The following is a 14,707-nucleotide window of genomic DNA, read 5'->3' on the forward strand; positions in this document are numbered from 1 at the left end:
TTTGACGCGCTTTCTATGTAGCTGTTACAGCTAAAAAAGAAGGAAAAACACCAGACGTAGAAGTGAAATGTGTGTTCCAATTTTCTCTTTAGTATCTGCATCTCGGGCCGGTAGGAAGGTTTTTTAACACTGGTAAAACTGACAGTTCATGTAGATGTTTGAGCATAATCAGTTCCTCTTTTAGCGAGTGTACCCGCGACCTTTTGCTAAGGTTCTTTCCCCGTGTGGGTATGAATCACTTGCTGCTGCACTCCGAGTCTGTCACTTGGCTAATTACAAAAGAGCAGATTTCTCATCGACACGATGAGGAACAGCGGCGGGAGATGAACTTGAACACGTCGCCGGAGGTAACGCGGCACTGAGGAAGTGCACTCGCAGTTCAAGTGTTTGAAATGCAGAGTGCTGACTGGCTCATGTTTGGTTTTATTGAGCAGACCTTTGTGTGTGTTTTAGCGCGTGAAAGCGCTGCGCCGTAACCATGGCAAGTTCTAACTCAGTTCTAACTTTCCAAAGGATTCTGACCCGGACGGATCCAGAATAAATACTTGATTTGGGGTTTTTTATGTTTAACAAACTGTTTGACTTAGACAGAATCACAGCGACACGTTAGCTATATTTTATTAAGGTTTTCTCTTTTGTTTGCATGAACTTCACAGGCATTGTTTTGCATTTTCCTTTCGATACTTATTACTTCCTTCTGGTACTTTTTTGTTGTTGTTATGGTGACATACAAACACCGGTGAATGTGGAGGGGACAGTTTTGGTGATTACTATTATTTAGCCGTTTTCTCACACTGAAGGATGCAGATGATTTCAAAAGAGGCTGTGAGACGTGGCGCCATTGTGCACGTTATGCTGAAGAATCAAACTGTCGAGGCCTTAAAGGCGATGTATAACTATCAATTATGCATTTCAACAATACAAGTCTGCATTCAAATCTGACAGCGACCGGAAAGAGTTGGAGAAGAAATTTAAAGTAAGCGACGATTTGCCGAGGAGGAAATAACAAGGTCAACAGAAAAGAATGCATTTAGTTCAGACGGATGAGAGTCAGCTCATAGCCACACAATTTAGCATTTGAAGCAAAATAACAGCAGAAGGTGATGTGTTGTGTACCTCAGGGCTCCAAGCTGGGACCACTGCCCATCATACTGCACATCCAAGCATTTCATAAAGTAAAATCTGCATGAATATTATAAGAAAATACCGTATCTCACGGGTTAGTTAAACTTATTACGACATAGATCAAAAACGATTTGTTTATCTTCGTCCTCGGGAATGTCGGGAGTTAATTATATCGGAGGATTATTTTCCCTCCAACTTGATCTCTTTAATTAACTTCAGCCTCACTGTTACATTTTATGTAGCGTTGCCTCCCCTCCCCAGTGAGCTGGAACGTTACAACAAAATATGTTAATATGCTGCTGCGGTCTGTGTGGGGTTCCCGCACGAGTGCACGTTATAGAATGAGAGATAGGACTGTTCTTATGTAAACACAGCCAAAGCGGCTTTGCTGGTGGAGGTATCTAAAGGCGACAAGCAACTGAAGAGGGCAATGAGGGCCAGAATGTTCTGGGTCTGCCTTTTAGCCGTAACCATGTTCCCAACAACATCCCTGTAAACACAAACCTCAGCCTTAAAAAGGCTTCCAACCTAAATTAGGCTCCAAAAAGTGGAGTTACCAGAGTTAGCAAGCTGCCCTATTTTCTTGTACATGCAAACCCTGAATATTTTCTTAGCTGAATTCCTAATGCGGGGTGGTGCGAGGCGCTGGCGATGACATGAAAACTCTCCCTGGAATCGTCTGTCCCCTGTGCAGATCTGTGACAAGGAGTGGCACTATTACGTGATCAATGTGGAGTTTCCTGCAGTCACACTCTTCGTGGACGGCGTGACCTATGAGCCCTATCTGGTGACGGACGACTGGCCAATTCACACCTCCAAGATTGATACGCAGCTCACTGTGGGTGCCTGCTGGCAAGGTCAGTGTGTGTGTGTGTGTGTGTGTGTGTGTGTGTGTCTAAATATAGGCTGTTAGCTCATGATATGATGCATCAGATTTGTTTTTGAGCTGTATTATCCAGCGTTTCCAATAACACAAAAGCTAAAATGCTTTACATGATCTGCTCCTGTGTGTATATTATGTATAAGTCAAGGCTTTTTTAGGTCAATAATGGAGAATATGTGGCCACGAAAACAGCTCTCCCTTGAAAAAAGAGCCACACTACAGTCATCCCTGACCGAGGAGGGATGGACGTGCCATTGCTGCTGCACAGGAGGAACCGGTTGAACACTTTTAGAAGCATTTGCATCACAAATGATATGTTAATGGGTGCAGGAGCAGCTTGAGGCTTTGACACTGGCACCGGATGATCTCCACCGTGGTAACCTGAACAAGGAGGTGCCACCTTCTCCTTGCATGGCTAAAAAAGAAAAAAATCCTTCTAAAATATGGAACGAAGAGAGAAAAATGAGCCTTATTTGTAAGATAAATGGAGAGTTTGTTTTTGAAATGGAGGAGCACTGTTTTATGCAGTACCAAACGAGAACGTCTGCATTATTTATAAGTCCACAGACTGAGTTGTGATCATATGAGAACGAATCTGTTTATGGCTTGAAAAATGATACACTTTCAGTAGGGAAGACGCGTGCTTCATCTGACTCATTCTCATAATGCTCATAAGCATCATTTCTGTTTCATTTGGCAGCTAAATTTCTTTTCATCTCGTGGCACATTGCCATGTTTTTGTCATCACCCCCTCTGCCTCTTTCCATGAATCTCTGAGAGAAAGCCCCCAAGGAAGGATTAGGCCTGGTGAATGGAGGGCGACTCCACCAGCTATTACATCCCAATGAAGCCGCTTTAAGCTTCACTAAGCCGCAACTGATAACTTTGCAGGTCATTAGTAAGCAAGATTGCTTCAGCTTCTCATCTCCGCAGCCCACCCCCTTTTTCACCCACAATCAACAAGAGGGCGATGAGACGCGTGGAAGGGGAGGCGGTCAGAGACCGCGTTGTTTTACCCTCGTAATCAGCCTGACACACACGATCCGGATGGCTCTAATCGGGCTAAGGCGAGAAAGGGTAAAGCATGGACGCCACGGGAGCGGGCTGAGTGGGCGTCGCTGGTCCTCAGCTTGGAAGAAGAGAGGAGCGTCGTCATTGTGCAGGCTGATAGTTTATTAGGACATCACAGACCGTGTGGAAAGTCTCCATGATGAAGACATTTATCGTTACGATGCACCGCTGTGCTAATTATCAATAGGAGCGTGTTTATGATTCCAGTGTAATGCCAAAACCATCAAGTATCAGCAATTAGTAACCCACTTAATACGGCGGCTCCATTTCATGTAGAGAATTGTGTAAAAGCTCAACAATAAACTCTGCACGTTGTGTTTCTACATCACGGCAGCACAGTCTGGTCTGGCTGGGCTCCAGATGTGATGTTCTCCATTAAGCATGTGGAGAGTGCCTGGAGGTGTGACCTTTTGAGGCGTCACCTGTGAGGAATCAGAAATGATTCGTAGGCTGGGTGTAACACCTGTTTGCTGTCAGGTTTGTTGCATAAATAATCCTGCTAGGGGAAAAGGAACCCATGCAATAATGATGAGGGTTTTTTTTTTAATCAAACATGCAGCAGCAGACTTCTGTTCATGTCACATGGACTTCCTGTCTGAGCAGGAGCACCATCTGAGGGCTGTCACCGCCCCGTGAAGACGCTGAAGGCTGTCAGTTGATCCAGGTCGCCTCAAAAAACAAAATTTTTTATTCCGTAAAATTATTCCAGGCTTTCCTCTCTCCTTTTGAAGTGTTTGTTATTCCCCTATTCATTCGCCACAGTGTTAATGGAGTTTTAGGGTGGAAAAGAGAACAACTGATGTCACCATTGACTGAAAGTACCCGCCAGCTTATCACGGGCTGGAAATGGACCTGTTCTTCTTGGTGTTTGTTTGCCTGTTATTTTTTTTCCTGCCGCCGCTCTCGTACGTCACCCACCCTGCGATTCTGCTCTCTGATCAGGTGGCGAGGTCACGCCCCCGAGGTTCACGCAGTATTTCCGCGGCAGCCTCTCCGGTCTGACAATCCGTCCCGGCCGAATCGAGACCCAGAAGGTCATCTCCTGCTTGCAAGCCTGCAAAGAAGGTCTTGATATTAACTCCCTGGAAAGCCTGGCGAAGGACATAAAGGTAGGGCCGCTTTAGAAACAGACAGTTTCATGGTTGACATTAATAACCGGGTTTATCTGCGCCTCCAGTTCCATTTTAATCCAGCCCAGTCTGTTCTGGTGGTGGAAGGAGAAGATGTGGACAGCGTCAACACGGCTATGACCAAGGTCTCCTACATCAACTCTCGCCAGTTTCCAACACCGGGCCTGCGCCGGCTACGCATCACCACATCAGTACAGTAGGTTCACTACAAGCCGTCACAGAGCACATCTCTCACATCTGAGGAAATTCCCTTTGTTCTTTCATCACATCAAAGCATTCTTTGCTAGTGTCTGCATGTGAGGCTAAACTAAAGTTACACAACCAGAGGGGGGAGATTAGAACAGATAAAGGTAATTTTGTTAGACATGTGTGTTCGCGTTTGTTTTTCAAGCGCAGATTGAATCAACGGCGTAAAAACCTGTTAGTCTGAGCCATTAAACAGGCCAGCAGATGTCTGAAGTGCTTCGACCTCCAGGTGTAAATGGGTTTGAGTCACCCTTAATTTGCAAAAATAGCTGCACAAATAGTGATTATTCGTATAAATCTCATTACAAGATAGATTTTTTGGTTTGCTGCTGCAGTATGATAGCAACTCTGTTTGTCCTGAAATAAGTACATTTTATAACCCTGTTACATTTTTAATCCTTCCTTGTTCCCCCTCCAGATGTTGTTGCGACCCGCATCACCCTGAATGTGACATTTATTGAATCTCTTTCACTTATAAAATATTGATACTCCTCCTCCTGCGACCGTGAGCATGAATGTGTGTTTAGCTGCAGGCAGCGTCTGTGCAACGATGCGCCCGTCCTTGCGTCTCCTCCGTCTCCACACCTGACCAGTACGGGCACGTTGGTCCAGCGGGATGAACGAGCGGGCCTCCCTCTGTCTCCAGAGCTCCACCTTTGCATGACCGATGCATATTGATCACACATTGTTTACTGAAGTCTGGCTCTTTAGCACTTACAGAATCCATAGAAGAAGAATCTAAAACACTCTGGCCTCTTTGGTACTAGTTATTTTCAGTTTAATTTATTTATTTAGTTAAAACAAGCTCCCCCCCCCCCCCGGCAAGCTGTTTTAATATGTGTTAATATCAGAATAGAATTAAGAATGCAGGTTTTGCAGTTTTTAAAGGTAAATTAGAAGCTAGTGGTTTTATCATTATTGTCTCTTTGTTGGGCATCGATGATGTAATGAGAGGTTGTTTTGGTGTCTTCTGTGTTTATTATTTCATGAGCACCAGGACACCCGGGTGGGAAAGTCCAGACAAATCAGCACTGGTGCGTTAACGTTGGCCCTTTTGTGTGCGCCAGGTGCTTTGGCGAGGACTCGTGCCTCTCCATCCCAGACATGAAAGCGGTGGTGATGGTGCTGCAACCCAGCGAACCCAGAATCACCATCACGGGCTCGAACCGACTGGTCAGGCCAGCTGGGGACCTGCGGGCTCCGCTGGGGGTGGCGCCCTTCAAAGAGCTTCACATCACCAGCACAATAATGAAGGGGGACAGCTTCAGCGGACGTGAGTGCTTTCCTGCCACAGTAACCCCGTAAATAAGCTGCTAAAGGTGTTAATCAACTCCTGCTGAGCCACAGGCGACTCACTTGTTTTGTCATGTGTTGCCCGTCGCCAGATCAAAGAGCGGGCATCATGGAGACGATGCACAACCTGGATTACTGCGACGTGCTGGTCATTGGGGAAGAGCTGAACCCTAGGAAAGAGAGCCTGGAGCTTCGTCACAGCGCTTTGCTGGGAAAACACCTGGACGCCACCAACTCCACCTCTGGAATATCGATATACGGTGGGGGAGGTCACATTCTAAATCTCAATTATTTAATTTATGTTACATGTCAGACTGTGAGACGTGTTTCCTCCAGGCGTGGACTCCATTTCCCACTATGAGCAGGCTCTGAGGCAGGTGCGTTACAGGAACTGGCGACCTGCGAGCCTGAGCGAGAGAAGGTTCCGACTCACCTGCTCCGAGCTCAATGGACGCTACACCAGCAACGAGTTCAACATCGAGGTTAGGCTAGCCTTGCTGGCTCCCGATCTTAGCTTGGTTTTTTTTTTACTTCATCTGTCTTTTTTGGTTCTGCAGGTCAGCCTTCTTCACCAATCGGCGCCCGTCGAACACGTCAATCACATGGCTGCAAACCCTCAGTACATGAGGCCCGTCCATCACCCACTCATGATACACACCTTCAATTCACACATGTCAGGTACGTCAAATGCATCCAAATGCCACGAGACTGTCTCCAGTTCCTGTAATTTACATGACAAGTACCACAAAGTTGGACGTTTTTAATAGCCGTTTTTCATTTAAACAGGTGGTAAACCTGTTTAAATGATTATAAATTGAGTGACATCATCTAATTTCTGTGTCCTCCAGAAGCAGCTCCACCAGCTGCCACTGTTGTCATTGTGGTTTGCATCGCCGCCCTGGTGGTTATAGTGGTGATTGGAGTTTACAGGATCCATGCCACACATCAAGAGGAGACCAGAGATGACGATGATGAGGCCAAAGAACCAGAGGAAGACTGGGACAACTCTGCACTCAGCATCACTGTCAATCCCATGGAGGTTTGTGTTTTACTATGGAGATACCGAAAGATCAGAGCGGAGGGTAGAAGGTTTGATTGCCTATGTGACCTGGCTCAATGATGTGAAATGACCTGCAATGTTGTTATTTTGCAGAATTTGAAAGGACTTCAGGCTCTTAGTAAGGTGGTAAAAGAAGGACGCACAGAGGAGGAAGAAGAAGACGAGGAACAGGTGGGAGGAATGTCAAGTGCTGAGTCAGATTACAGCGATGATGAGGTGGAAGAAGAGGATCGGATGGAGGTGAAAGAGAGAAATCGTGAAGGAAAACTAGAGTGGGACAGTTCTTCCATGAAATACTGATGGGTAACCTGCAGATATTGTACAATGTCACCCTGTAATTCTTCTCTCTCTCTCTGTCTCTCTCTCACTCTCTCTCTCTCTCTCATATACACACACACCCACCTACACACACCCACCCACCCACCCACCCAAACACACACACACACACACACACACACACACACACACACACACACACACACACACACACACACACACACACACAAATGGCGAAACTACTGAAAAGTCAACAGAAAAATACTCATTTTCATTTTTTGTGAAACACTTCCCTCTACTGGACAAGTGCGGAACTACAAATTCTGCTGCCATTCAAGAAAGATGGAAACCGTGTAAAAACGATTCACATTCAATTGAGACTAATAATAAATGGAGTTAAAATCATGCAAGCACAGTCCTCTTACTGTATGCGCACAATCAACTGTCACTTTTTTCAAGATTTTCTTTTGAATCAACTAATAACTACAGTAGTTTCTGACTCAAAAGTAATGTGTTTTTTTGGTTTGTTGGTTTGCTTTAACCGCATGATTTCCCATGTGCGGTCACACACGCTCACAGATTAATTTCTCTGACAGTTTTTCTGCAATATTATGAACCCCCCGTAGGTCTTAGCAGGGAGACGTGCTCATACATATACAATGCAAATGTGTCTGTTCTCTGTTTTCCATCTAAAGCCTGCCTGTGTAGTCCTGTGTTTCTCAGAATAATTCGCACCGCTGTGCTCCTGTGGCCTGGACAGTGTAGAGAAACCTCATATTATGTCAGCTACATTTATATGGTAGAGTTTAAGCCTGTTTTACTGTTTTCAAAACCTTCCATTTCCTGACAAATTCGTGCAATGTTCAATAACAGATTTAGAGTGCTCTATGCAACGGTGGCCCCAGGGCCAAGGACCAGGAACAGGATTAACCCAGTAGTTCTGCATGAATCATTACAGTCCACCATCTCCTGACTTCTGTGCCTAGAATGGATTTACTGCTCAAAACTGTGTCTCCTCTGTTTCCCACACTGCGTTTCTCCCATGGAGCTCATCTGTGTGTTTCCAAATTTTGAAATGTGTTTTGTACTGGTGATTTAAGGAATTAAGACTTTATTTTCTCTCATATTGGAATCTGGGTTGTGGGTTTTATTTCCTGATCTAGAGTCAGTGGGAAATTGAGCAAAAATCAAACATTTGTGGACTTATTTTCCCCTATTGCACACATGCCGTCGCCTGGACAAGCCACCAACCGAAGCTTTGCTGTTATCTGAGGGCAAAATACAAATCAGATTAAAAACATACCTTGTAAGATAAATCAAGTCAGCACAACTCGACCTTGTTCATTCTTCCCGTTGTCATAGTTACCTGCTGTACTTTAACCACATTAAGGTGATGTCAGATGAACTCCAAACGTGTTTTATGTCACCGTGTGTGCTCCGAGAACAGGAGAACATCAGTAACATTTCTTCAGCCTTGAAGCTCCTGTGATTGTGATCACCCCCCCCCCCCCCCCCATCATCATCACACTATTCATCTGATATATCAGATATTCTTTTACAAATAAATGCAAACTCTATAAAAATGTTCAAGATGGTTATTTTATATGTTCCTTTTTTTTTTCCTTTTTGTAAATAAAGGTTGGGATTCCTCTCTCCCTAGTGGTTGTCCCTCTACTTTCTGTATATCGACCAATAAAAACTGTTTTAGAATGTACGTGGCTCTCTTTGTTTGTCCCCAACTATCCAACTTTGTGTCCACTGATACTGATACTTTACAATGATGATTGACGCTACCGACCCCTGATGGTCAGTTATGGTACTACGATTATACGACCTAATAAATGGTAGATAATAAATTAAGCGGCATTCTTCACTCCCATTTCATAATATCAAAACTTACACATCCACAAATTGTTATGCATTTGCATATAATAAAATGGTTTTTGTAACATGTGGGACACAATTAGCCAAACATTTTCAGAAAAAAAAAAAAGAAAAAAGCCCAGCCTCTGGTTTCCTGAAGCCATGCTGGCTGCTCATTTATTGCAGTTCCCTGTGGGTGAGATTATACAAACAGCTAATTATTGGCTATTAGATATTTTCACATGTTCAATAACAGACTAATGGACTCATGCTAATGAAAGCTGCACGTTTTCCTCGCATTCATCTCCCACTTGTCTTTAATCCTCTGGACGCAGGTCAGCGTTTCACAAGTGTAATTGGGTAATTGATTTAAAACTGATTAACTTAGAACCATGCATGGTGCGCTTGCATCCTCCCCTCATTTCCAGTTGACCTCATTCTGATTATTCACACTCTGGATCAACAGGATCCATGTTTAGACGTTGCAATTTCACCACTACTACACCACGACTTAACGCTACAATTAGCTTCTTTCTTCAGAATGGCTGATGGCGACGTATTTTAGATCAGCGCTGTCGTCTCGTTAATATCTGTAAAAGCCTGCAGTTTGCTGTCCCCTTGCAGACGCACCGTTTCCCCGCAGGAGACAAATGTGCAATAAAGCCTTTTGACACCTCAGCTTCATTTCTAAACCCCGAGGGATGCAGCTTCTGTTGCATGTTTCTGCTGCGGGTCAGGCTACATTTGAAAATGAACACACACACACCACCTCTGAAAACACCTCTCAACCACTCAAAGCATTAGAAACACACAGATTCGTATCCAAATGTACTTTATTCACATCTGTCGACATGCCGAATGCACCTTCTGTCCATACATTCTACTACTCTCTTAATGCTTAACAATAAGAACAACAATAATAATTAAAAAGCAGCACTGAAGAAAACGTGATTTCTCTCCTTTCATTGCCAGCATCTTTGCATAAACATTTACCTGAATGTAACCCAAAACAGTAAAAAACAAACACATCAGTGTGATAAATAATAATAACGATCACCATCATCCCATCATCAGACTTCACACTCACAATAATAATAATAATAATAATAATAATAATAATAATAATATAGGGTAAAACGTTTTTAAAAAAAGACTCAAGCTTCTTTAAGAGACAATGATTAGTCCAGTCGTGTGTGGGTGTGTGTGTGTGTGTGTGTGTGTGTGTGTGTGTGTGTGTGTGTGTGTGTGTGTGTGTGTGTGTGTGTGAGCAGACAGATGCTGTTTGTGTACCAGTAAGCTACAGCAGGATGCTACAACAGCAGGCGAGGCTCTCCCTCCCACCCAGGCTGCGACCTCCACTCCCCCCAAACACACACACACACACACACACACACACATACACATTCCCAAACGCTGCGGCTTCAATACGAAATACTTTGGTCATCGATGACATCATAACGCAAGACAGCGTCCTGTGAGGAATGGTTCCGGGTGCAGCGCGACGCTGTTCTAAACAGCTCTGACCCACTTGCTTCTCTTAACTTTTCCGCTTTTGATGTTTGGATCATAAATAAGGCAGCAGCAGTGCAAACATGCACGCGGAAGGACGCCCGGGTCCGAAAAAACTCATTTTCTCATTCGTCTTCTTGCACTGATTGATGCTACATACGTACGCTGTCCTCACAACTATGCTAATCTTGTTTTTTTTTTTTAAAATTGAAACACAAATCACATCCATTGCCAACTCGCTGACAGCGATGTTTGTTTTTAAAATGTCCATATTTAACTTGGATTAGGATTAGTGACTGCAGGTTATCAATGTAACAAATCTACAACTGATCATTTACACAAACTAAAGACTGTTTCCTTTCACAGATCAAGGAAGGAGGATAAATCTGGGCACATTTCATTCGGATTAACCGCCTGGGCAATGAAGTCTGCTATAACTAACTAACCTAAAGTTTGACTGTCATCATGTCAAAAGAGAGCCATGAGATCTGCATAATTTAGCTTTTCCACGCACGTTGCATAAACCTTGCAGTTGAGTTTTGCACGGATTTTACGGTCGGCCCCGTGTCATTCAGACCATTTAAACGAGGGAAAAAAATATTAGCGCTAAAATCCTTCAGGACATTTAGACTCTGCAGCCTCCAACATGTGCTAGTGAGTCCATGAATACACACTGTGGTATCCAGCAGCAATGATACTGTCGCTAACTTTGTCAAAAAGGCCTCCAGGAACTAGGATTTATGTGCTTTCTGGGCGCAGCTGTTATTGCCGCCACCAGGTGGCAGCAGCCCCACTGTGCTGTCAGAGGACTGGATTCTGGCTGCGGAAGCCATCGTCAATAATTTAGTTGAAGTCAGAAGGGGGAAAAAGAAAAGCAGCTGTAGATCCAAAAGAAGCTGGTGCTGTCCCGGTTCATCTGCCCTCTTCCTCTCCACTTCCAGAGATCCACCGTGTGCAGAGCTTTGGCGTTTGTGGCGAATGTTCTCCGCTTCCCTCCGCTCGGATGTGTCAGGTGTTCTGGTTCTGTCTGCGTGGACGCCTCTGCTGGTGTCAGTCACTGGTACTGGAGGTAATTTTTCAAAGACTGGGGCAGAGGGAGGCTCTCGATCTCCTGAAGCCGATCCCGACCCAACGCCAGGCGGGCCGCGCGGCGACACAGGTCCATTAGAGGAAGAGGTTCCGCTGAGGAGCGAGATCAAAGCACAAAATTAACAAATGCTTCTAAAAGACAGCTGGGGGAAACAAGGGCGGGTGGTGATTAGTTAATGGGTTTAATGTGTTGAATCATGCTCCTCCATCATGTGCATCAGCACCCCAGATGTTGCAATGAAAAGGTTCCGGATCATTTCAAAGCATCAAATGAACATTGGGTCTGCAAAGCCCAGTCAGCTGACAGGGAGAGGCAACTTCAACTCACAGAAATCCCCAAGAAAATAGACATTACAGAGGAGCGTCGAGAACCAGAAGCTTTAAACAACGGCGTGAAATCATCCCGGACTTTCCAGCGGTTTTACGCAGGCAGACAAAACTCCTGTGTTTTCCTAAACACGCTCCGTTAATTGGCCGTGCAGAGAAATTCTGGTTTTCTGCTGACTTGCGATCGGCCTAATGGGCGCGAGCGTGGCAGTGTGGGGTTATGGTGTGTGAAGCGCTCCTTTTTTTCGCTGAGTAGGTCCGCTGCGTGGGGAGCCCCGCTCGTTGTTTGTGCGCGTAATCAGCACGCGAGCGCCCGAGAGAGCGGCTGAAAAAAAACTGGCGTTCACGGGCCGTTGGAGCTCGGCGACGCGGGGACGTCTGATGTCTCCGCCCTGACTTATAGAGCTTTACCTCCATTGTCAGGGGCTGGAACCAAGCTTGTCCCATATAGGTGACATAAAGCAGCTTTAACCCTTTTGTGTTCTCTTGTGTTCACATCCAGCAGAACGCAGCTGCCTCACATTAAGCACCCTCATTCTTCCAGATGTGAACAGTGTTCCATAAACGTAATTAGCTGTGGCTAATGGGCAGAGCTAACTGGACAATTAGTGCAGGAAAACACAGGCTTTCTCAAGCTTTAGTTTTGTTTTGAAGCTGTGCATTTGAAACTGTGGCGCTTTAAGCTGCTACTGTTGATGTTGCTGCTTTCTGTGGCTGATTTATTTATCCGCCCCTTTGAGAGGGTTTCGCTGCTGAGCTAAATATTGTTTTCATTTGTTACGTCAGCCCGCCCCCTTGCAAAATCCAGGAGACAAATGAAGAGGGGTTGTATGAGTTGTGACCCTGGATGTGCTGAAATAGCAGGTAAACACGATGCGATGAAGCAGAGCGGGAATTGTTGCCCAAAGACAAACCACAGAGGCGGCGATATTTTAAAGTCAGAAGCTCACAGCAATCAGAGGCTAATGAAGCCTGGTGACATGTGGCACGCAATTAGAGGAAGCTGAAGGTTGTGAACGGCTCAGGAATGACAACATCTGATGATGCTGCAACTCGTGGGTCTTCGTCATTTGCTGACATCTCAGACTTTTCGCAGCTCCCAGCCACATCTGCACCAACAGCCCACAGTTGAGGCTAAATACAGGAACTACATATAATATAATATATAAGAGCTCCACAATAAACATGGCGTTCGCCCCCTAGTGGTCAGAGCCGGCATAACACACGTCGATATTTCTGCTACACCTTTAATCATTGACATAAATTGGATGAGCTGTTAACTGTCGGGCCCTACTAGTAAATACACCCTTCCTTCCTCATACCCTGCCTGAAAAGTGAAGAAGAACCGCTTGTGTCTGCTTTTCTCCTCTGCTCTTCATCTTTGGTCTCGACACGGTCCCTGTTTCACAGTCTTCTTTTTCTATCGAGGTCTCCGTTTGATCTCCGCTGACACGTTGGATGCGATTGCTGCTGGGTGAAATCTGCACAATCATCTAAGTGTCAGAAACCAGGAGTGTGTTTAGCCTGATAACGAAGTGGCGCTGCGCTTAATCAGTATCCAGAGCACCGCTCAGTCCTTTTATTTATTAATTAGGGTGGATTAAGTGTGAAAACTCAGGTTTTCCATGAAACCATGACAACCTGATGCTCTGCTATGAGCAGGTGTAGGTACATACAGTATGTGCAGAGCTTCAACACACAGCAGCCGACGTGCACACGGAGCAAATACAGGAAATCAGATGAACAAACACTCTGATAATGAGGCATCGCAAGAATCAAATATGCCAATGCTTTGACCTCGGTCAAGGACAGGAAGTCCAGACAGAATCTGATGGAAAGCCTTCAGCTCTGCTCGATGAGCGTCTTCGGTGGGTGAAAAGGCAATTGGTTCAGCATTTCCAGCATTATAGGCACCATAAAGGGAAGTGAATCGAAAGTAGCACCTTCAGGAAGGAACTGCGTGAAATGACAAAAATAAGGCTCCCTAAAATAATAAATAAGGACAAAAAGCTGTTTTCACTGCCCTGAATGCTCAACTGTAAAGCCCATCAAAGCCAGCGACAGAAGCCCGTGTTGCTCTGTCCTGAATTCTTATCCCCAACACAGCTGCGGGTGCCGCCACACTTAAAAACACACCAGAGGGGCATTATTGTGCTGAACTAATGCGACAATGTGGCGACAATCCACAAAGAACCTCATAAAAAACATTCTGCTTTCTATAAAAGCTGCAGCGGGAGGATGACTGATGTTGCAAACACCGAGCAAAGTCGAGCCCACACAGCTTTAGCAGAGGAAGGTGGGGAAAAATCACCTTCCACCGCTCCGTCTTAAACAAACTTGCCGAAATTGTTTGCTCAGTTGCTGCGTGACAGCTTATATCTCGCCGCCGCATTACTGTCACGAAGACCGATGGGCACCGTGAGCAGATCAGGATGCTAAAGTGGAGCTGGCGGTAACACAATCCTGCTTCTTTTTAAAGCCCGGCGCTCTCTTTAGCATCCCGCATTACTGTAAACCCGCCGCTCACAGCCTCCACCAGGATGAGAGGAAAAGAGATAAGAGAAACAGGAGGAGTAGAGATGTGGAGAGGAGGCGGAAGAATAAAAGGGCAAGGGGGGAGGATGAGGAGGAGGAGGAGGACAGCACGGGAGAGAAGAGCAAAGGAGATGAAGCTGGGAAATATAGGCAGAGGTCTTGAAGGTGAAAACAAAGCTGAAAAACTGAAGTGGACAAGCGGTGTCGTCCGTTACTGCTGGGAGGTGACAGGCAGGAAAGAAAATCACACGCGTGGAAATCAATATCCCCGTGGCGCTCTGCTTGTGTGTTTTCTTTTAT

General features: G+C 45.3%; 2 protein-coding genes across 6 annotated transcripts in view; one reads left to right on the forward strand and one right to left on the reverse strand.

Annotated features, from left to right (window-relative positions):
• clstn2a (calsyntenin 2a) overlaps nucleotides 1-8,798 on the forward strand; it is a 67,545-nt gene extending 58,747 nt beyond the window's left edge. The window contains exons 10-18 of one of the 2 annotated variants that reach the window (XM_029830854.1): nucleotides 1,820-1,982; nucleotides 4,022-4,188; nucleotides 4,257-4,405; nucleotides 5,523-5,728; nucleotides 5,841-6,008; nucleotides 6,085-6,230; nucleotides 6,306-6,426; nucleotides 6,597-6,787; nucleotides 6,902-8,798. In XM_029830854.1, coding sequence (XP_029686714.1) covers nucleotides 1,820-1,982; nucleotides 4,022-4,188; nucleotides 4,257-4,405; nucleotides 5,523-5,728; nucleotides 5,841-6,008; nucleotides 6,085-6,230; nucleotides 6,306-6,426; nucleotides 6,597-6,787; nucleotides 6,902-7,108 — 1,518 coding nt within the window. In that variant the 3' untranslated portion in view covers nucleotides 7,109-8,798. The remainder of the gene's footprint in view (nucleotides 1-1,819; nucleotides 1,983-4,021; nucleotides 4,189-4,256; nucleotides 4,406-5,522; nucleotides 5,729-5,840; nucleotides 6,009-6,084; nucleotides 6,231-6,305; nucleotides 6,427-6,596; nucleotides 6,788-6,901) is intronic. The other variant, XM_029830855.1, reaches the window with a different exon arrangement.
• A 967-nt stretch (nucleotides 8,799-9,765) lies between these two features.
• spsb4a (splA/ryanodine receptor domain and SOCS box containing 4a) overlaps nucleotides 9,766-14,707 on the reverse strand; it is a 34,775-nt gene continuing 29,833 nt past the window's right edge. For all 4 annotated transcript variants that reach the window (XM_003975669.3, XM_029830858.1, XM_029830857.1 and 1 more), the window contains exon 3: nucleotides 9,766-11,638. In XM_003975669.3, the coding sequence (XP_003975718.1) occupies nucleotides 11,511-11,638 (128 nt within the window). In that variant the 3' untranslated portion in view covers nucleotides 9,766-11,510. The remainder of the gene's footprint in view (nucleotides 11,639-14,707) is intronic.

Source organism: Takifugu rubripes, chromosome 22 (assembly GCF_901000725.2).
Source record: "Takifugu rubripes chromosome 22, fTakRub1.2, whole genome shotgun sequence".
In the NCBI taxonomy this organism is placed as follows: Eukaryota; Metazoa; Chordata; class Actinopteri; order Tetraodontiformes; family Tetraodontidae; genus Takifugu; species Takifugu rubripes.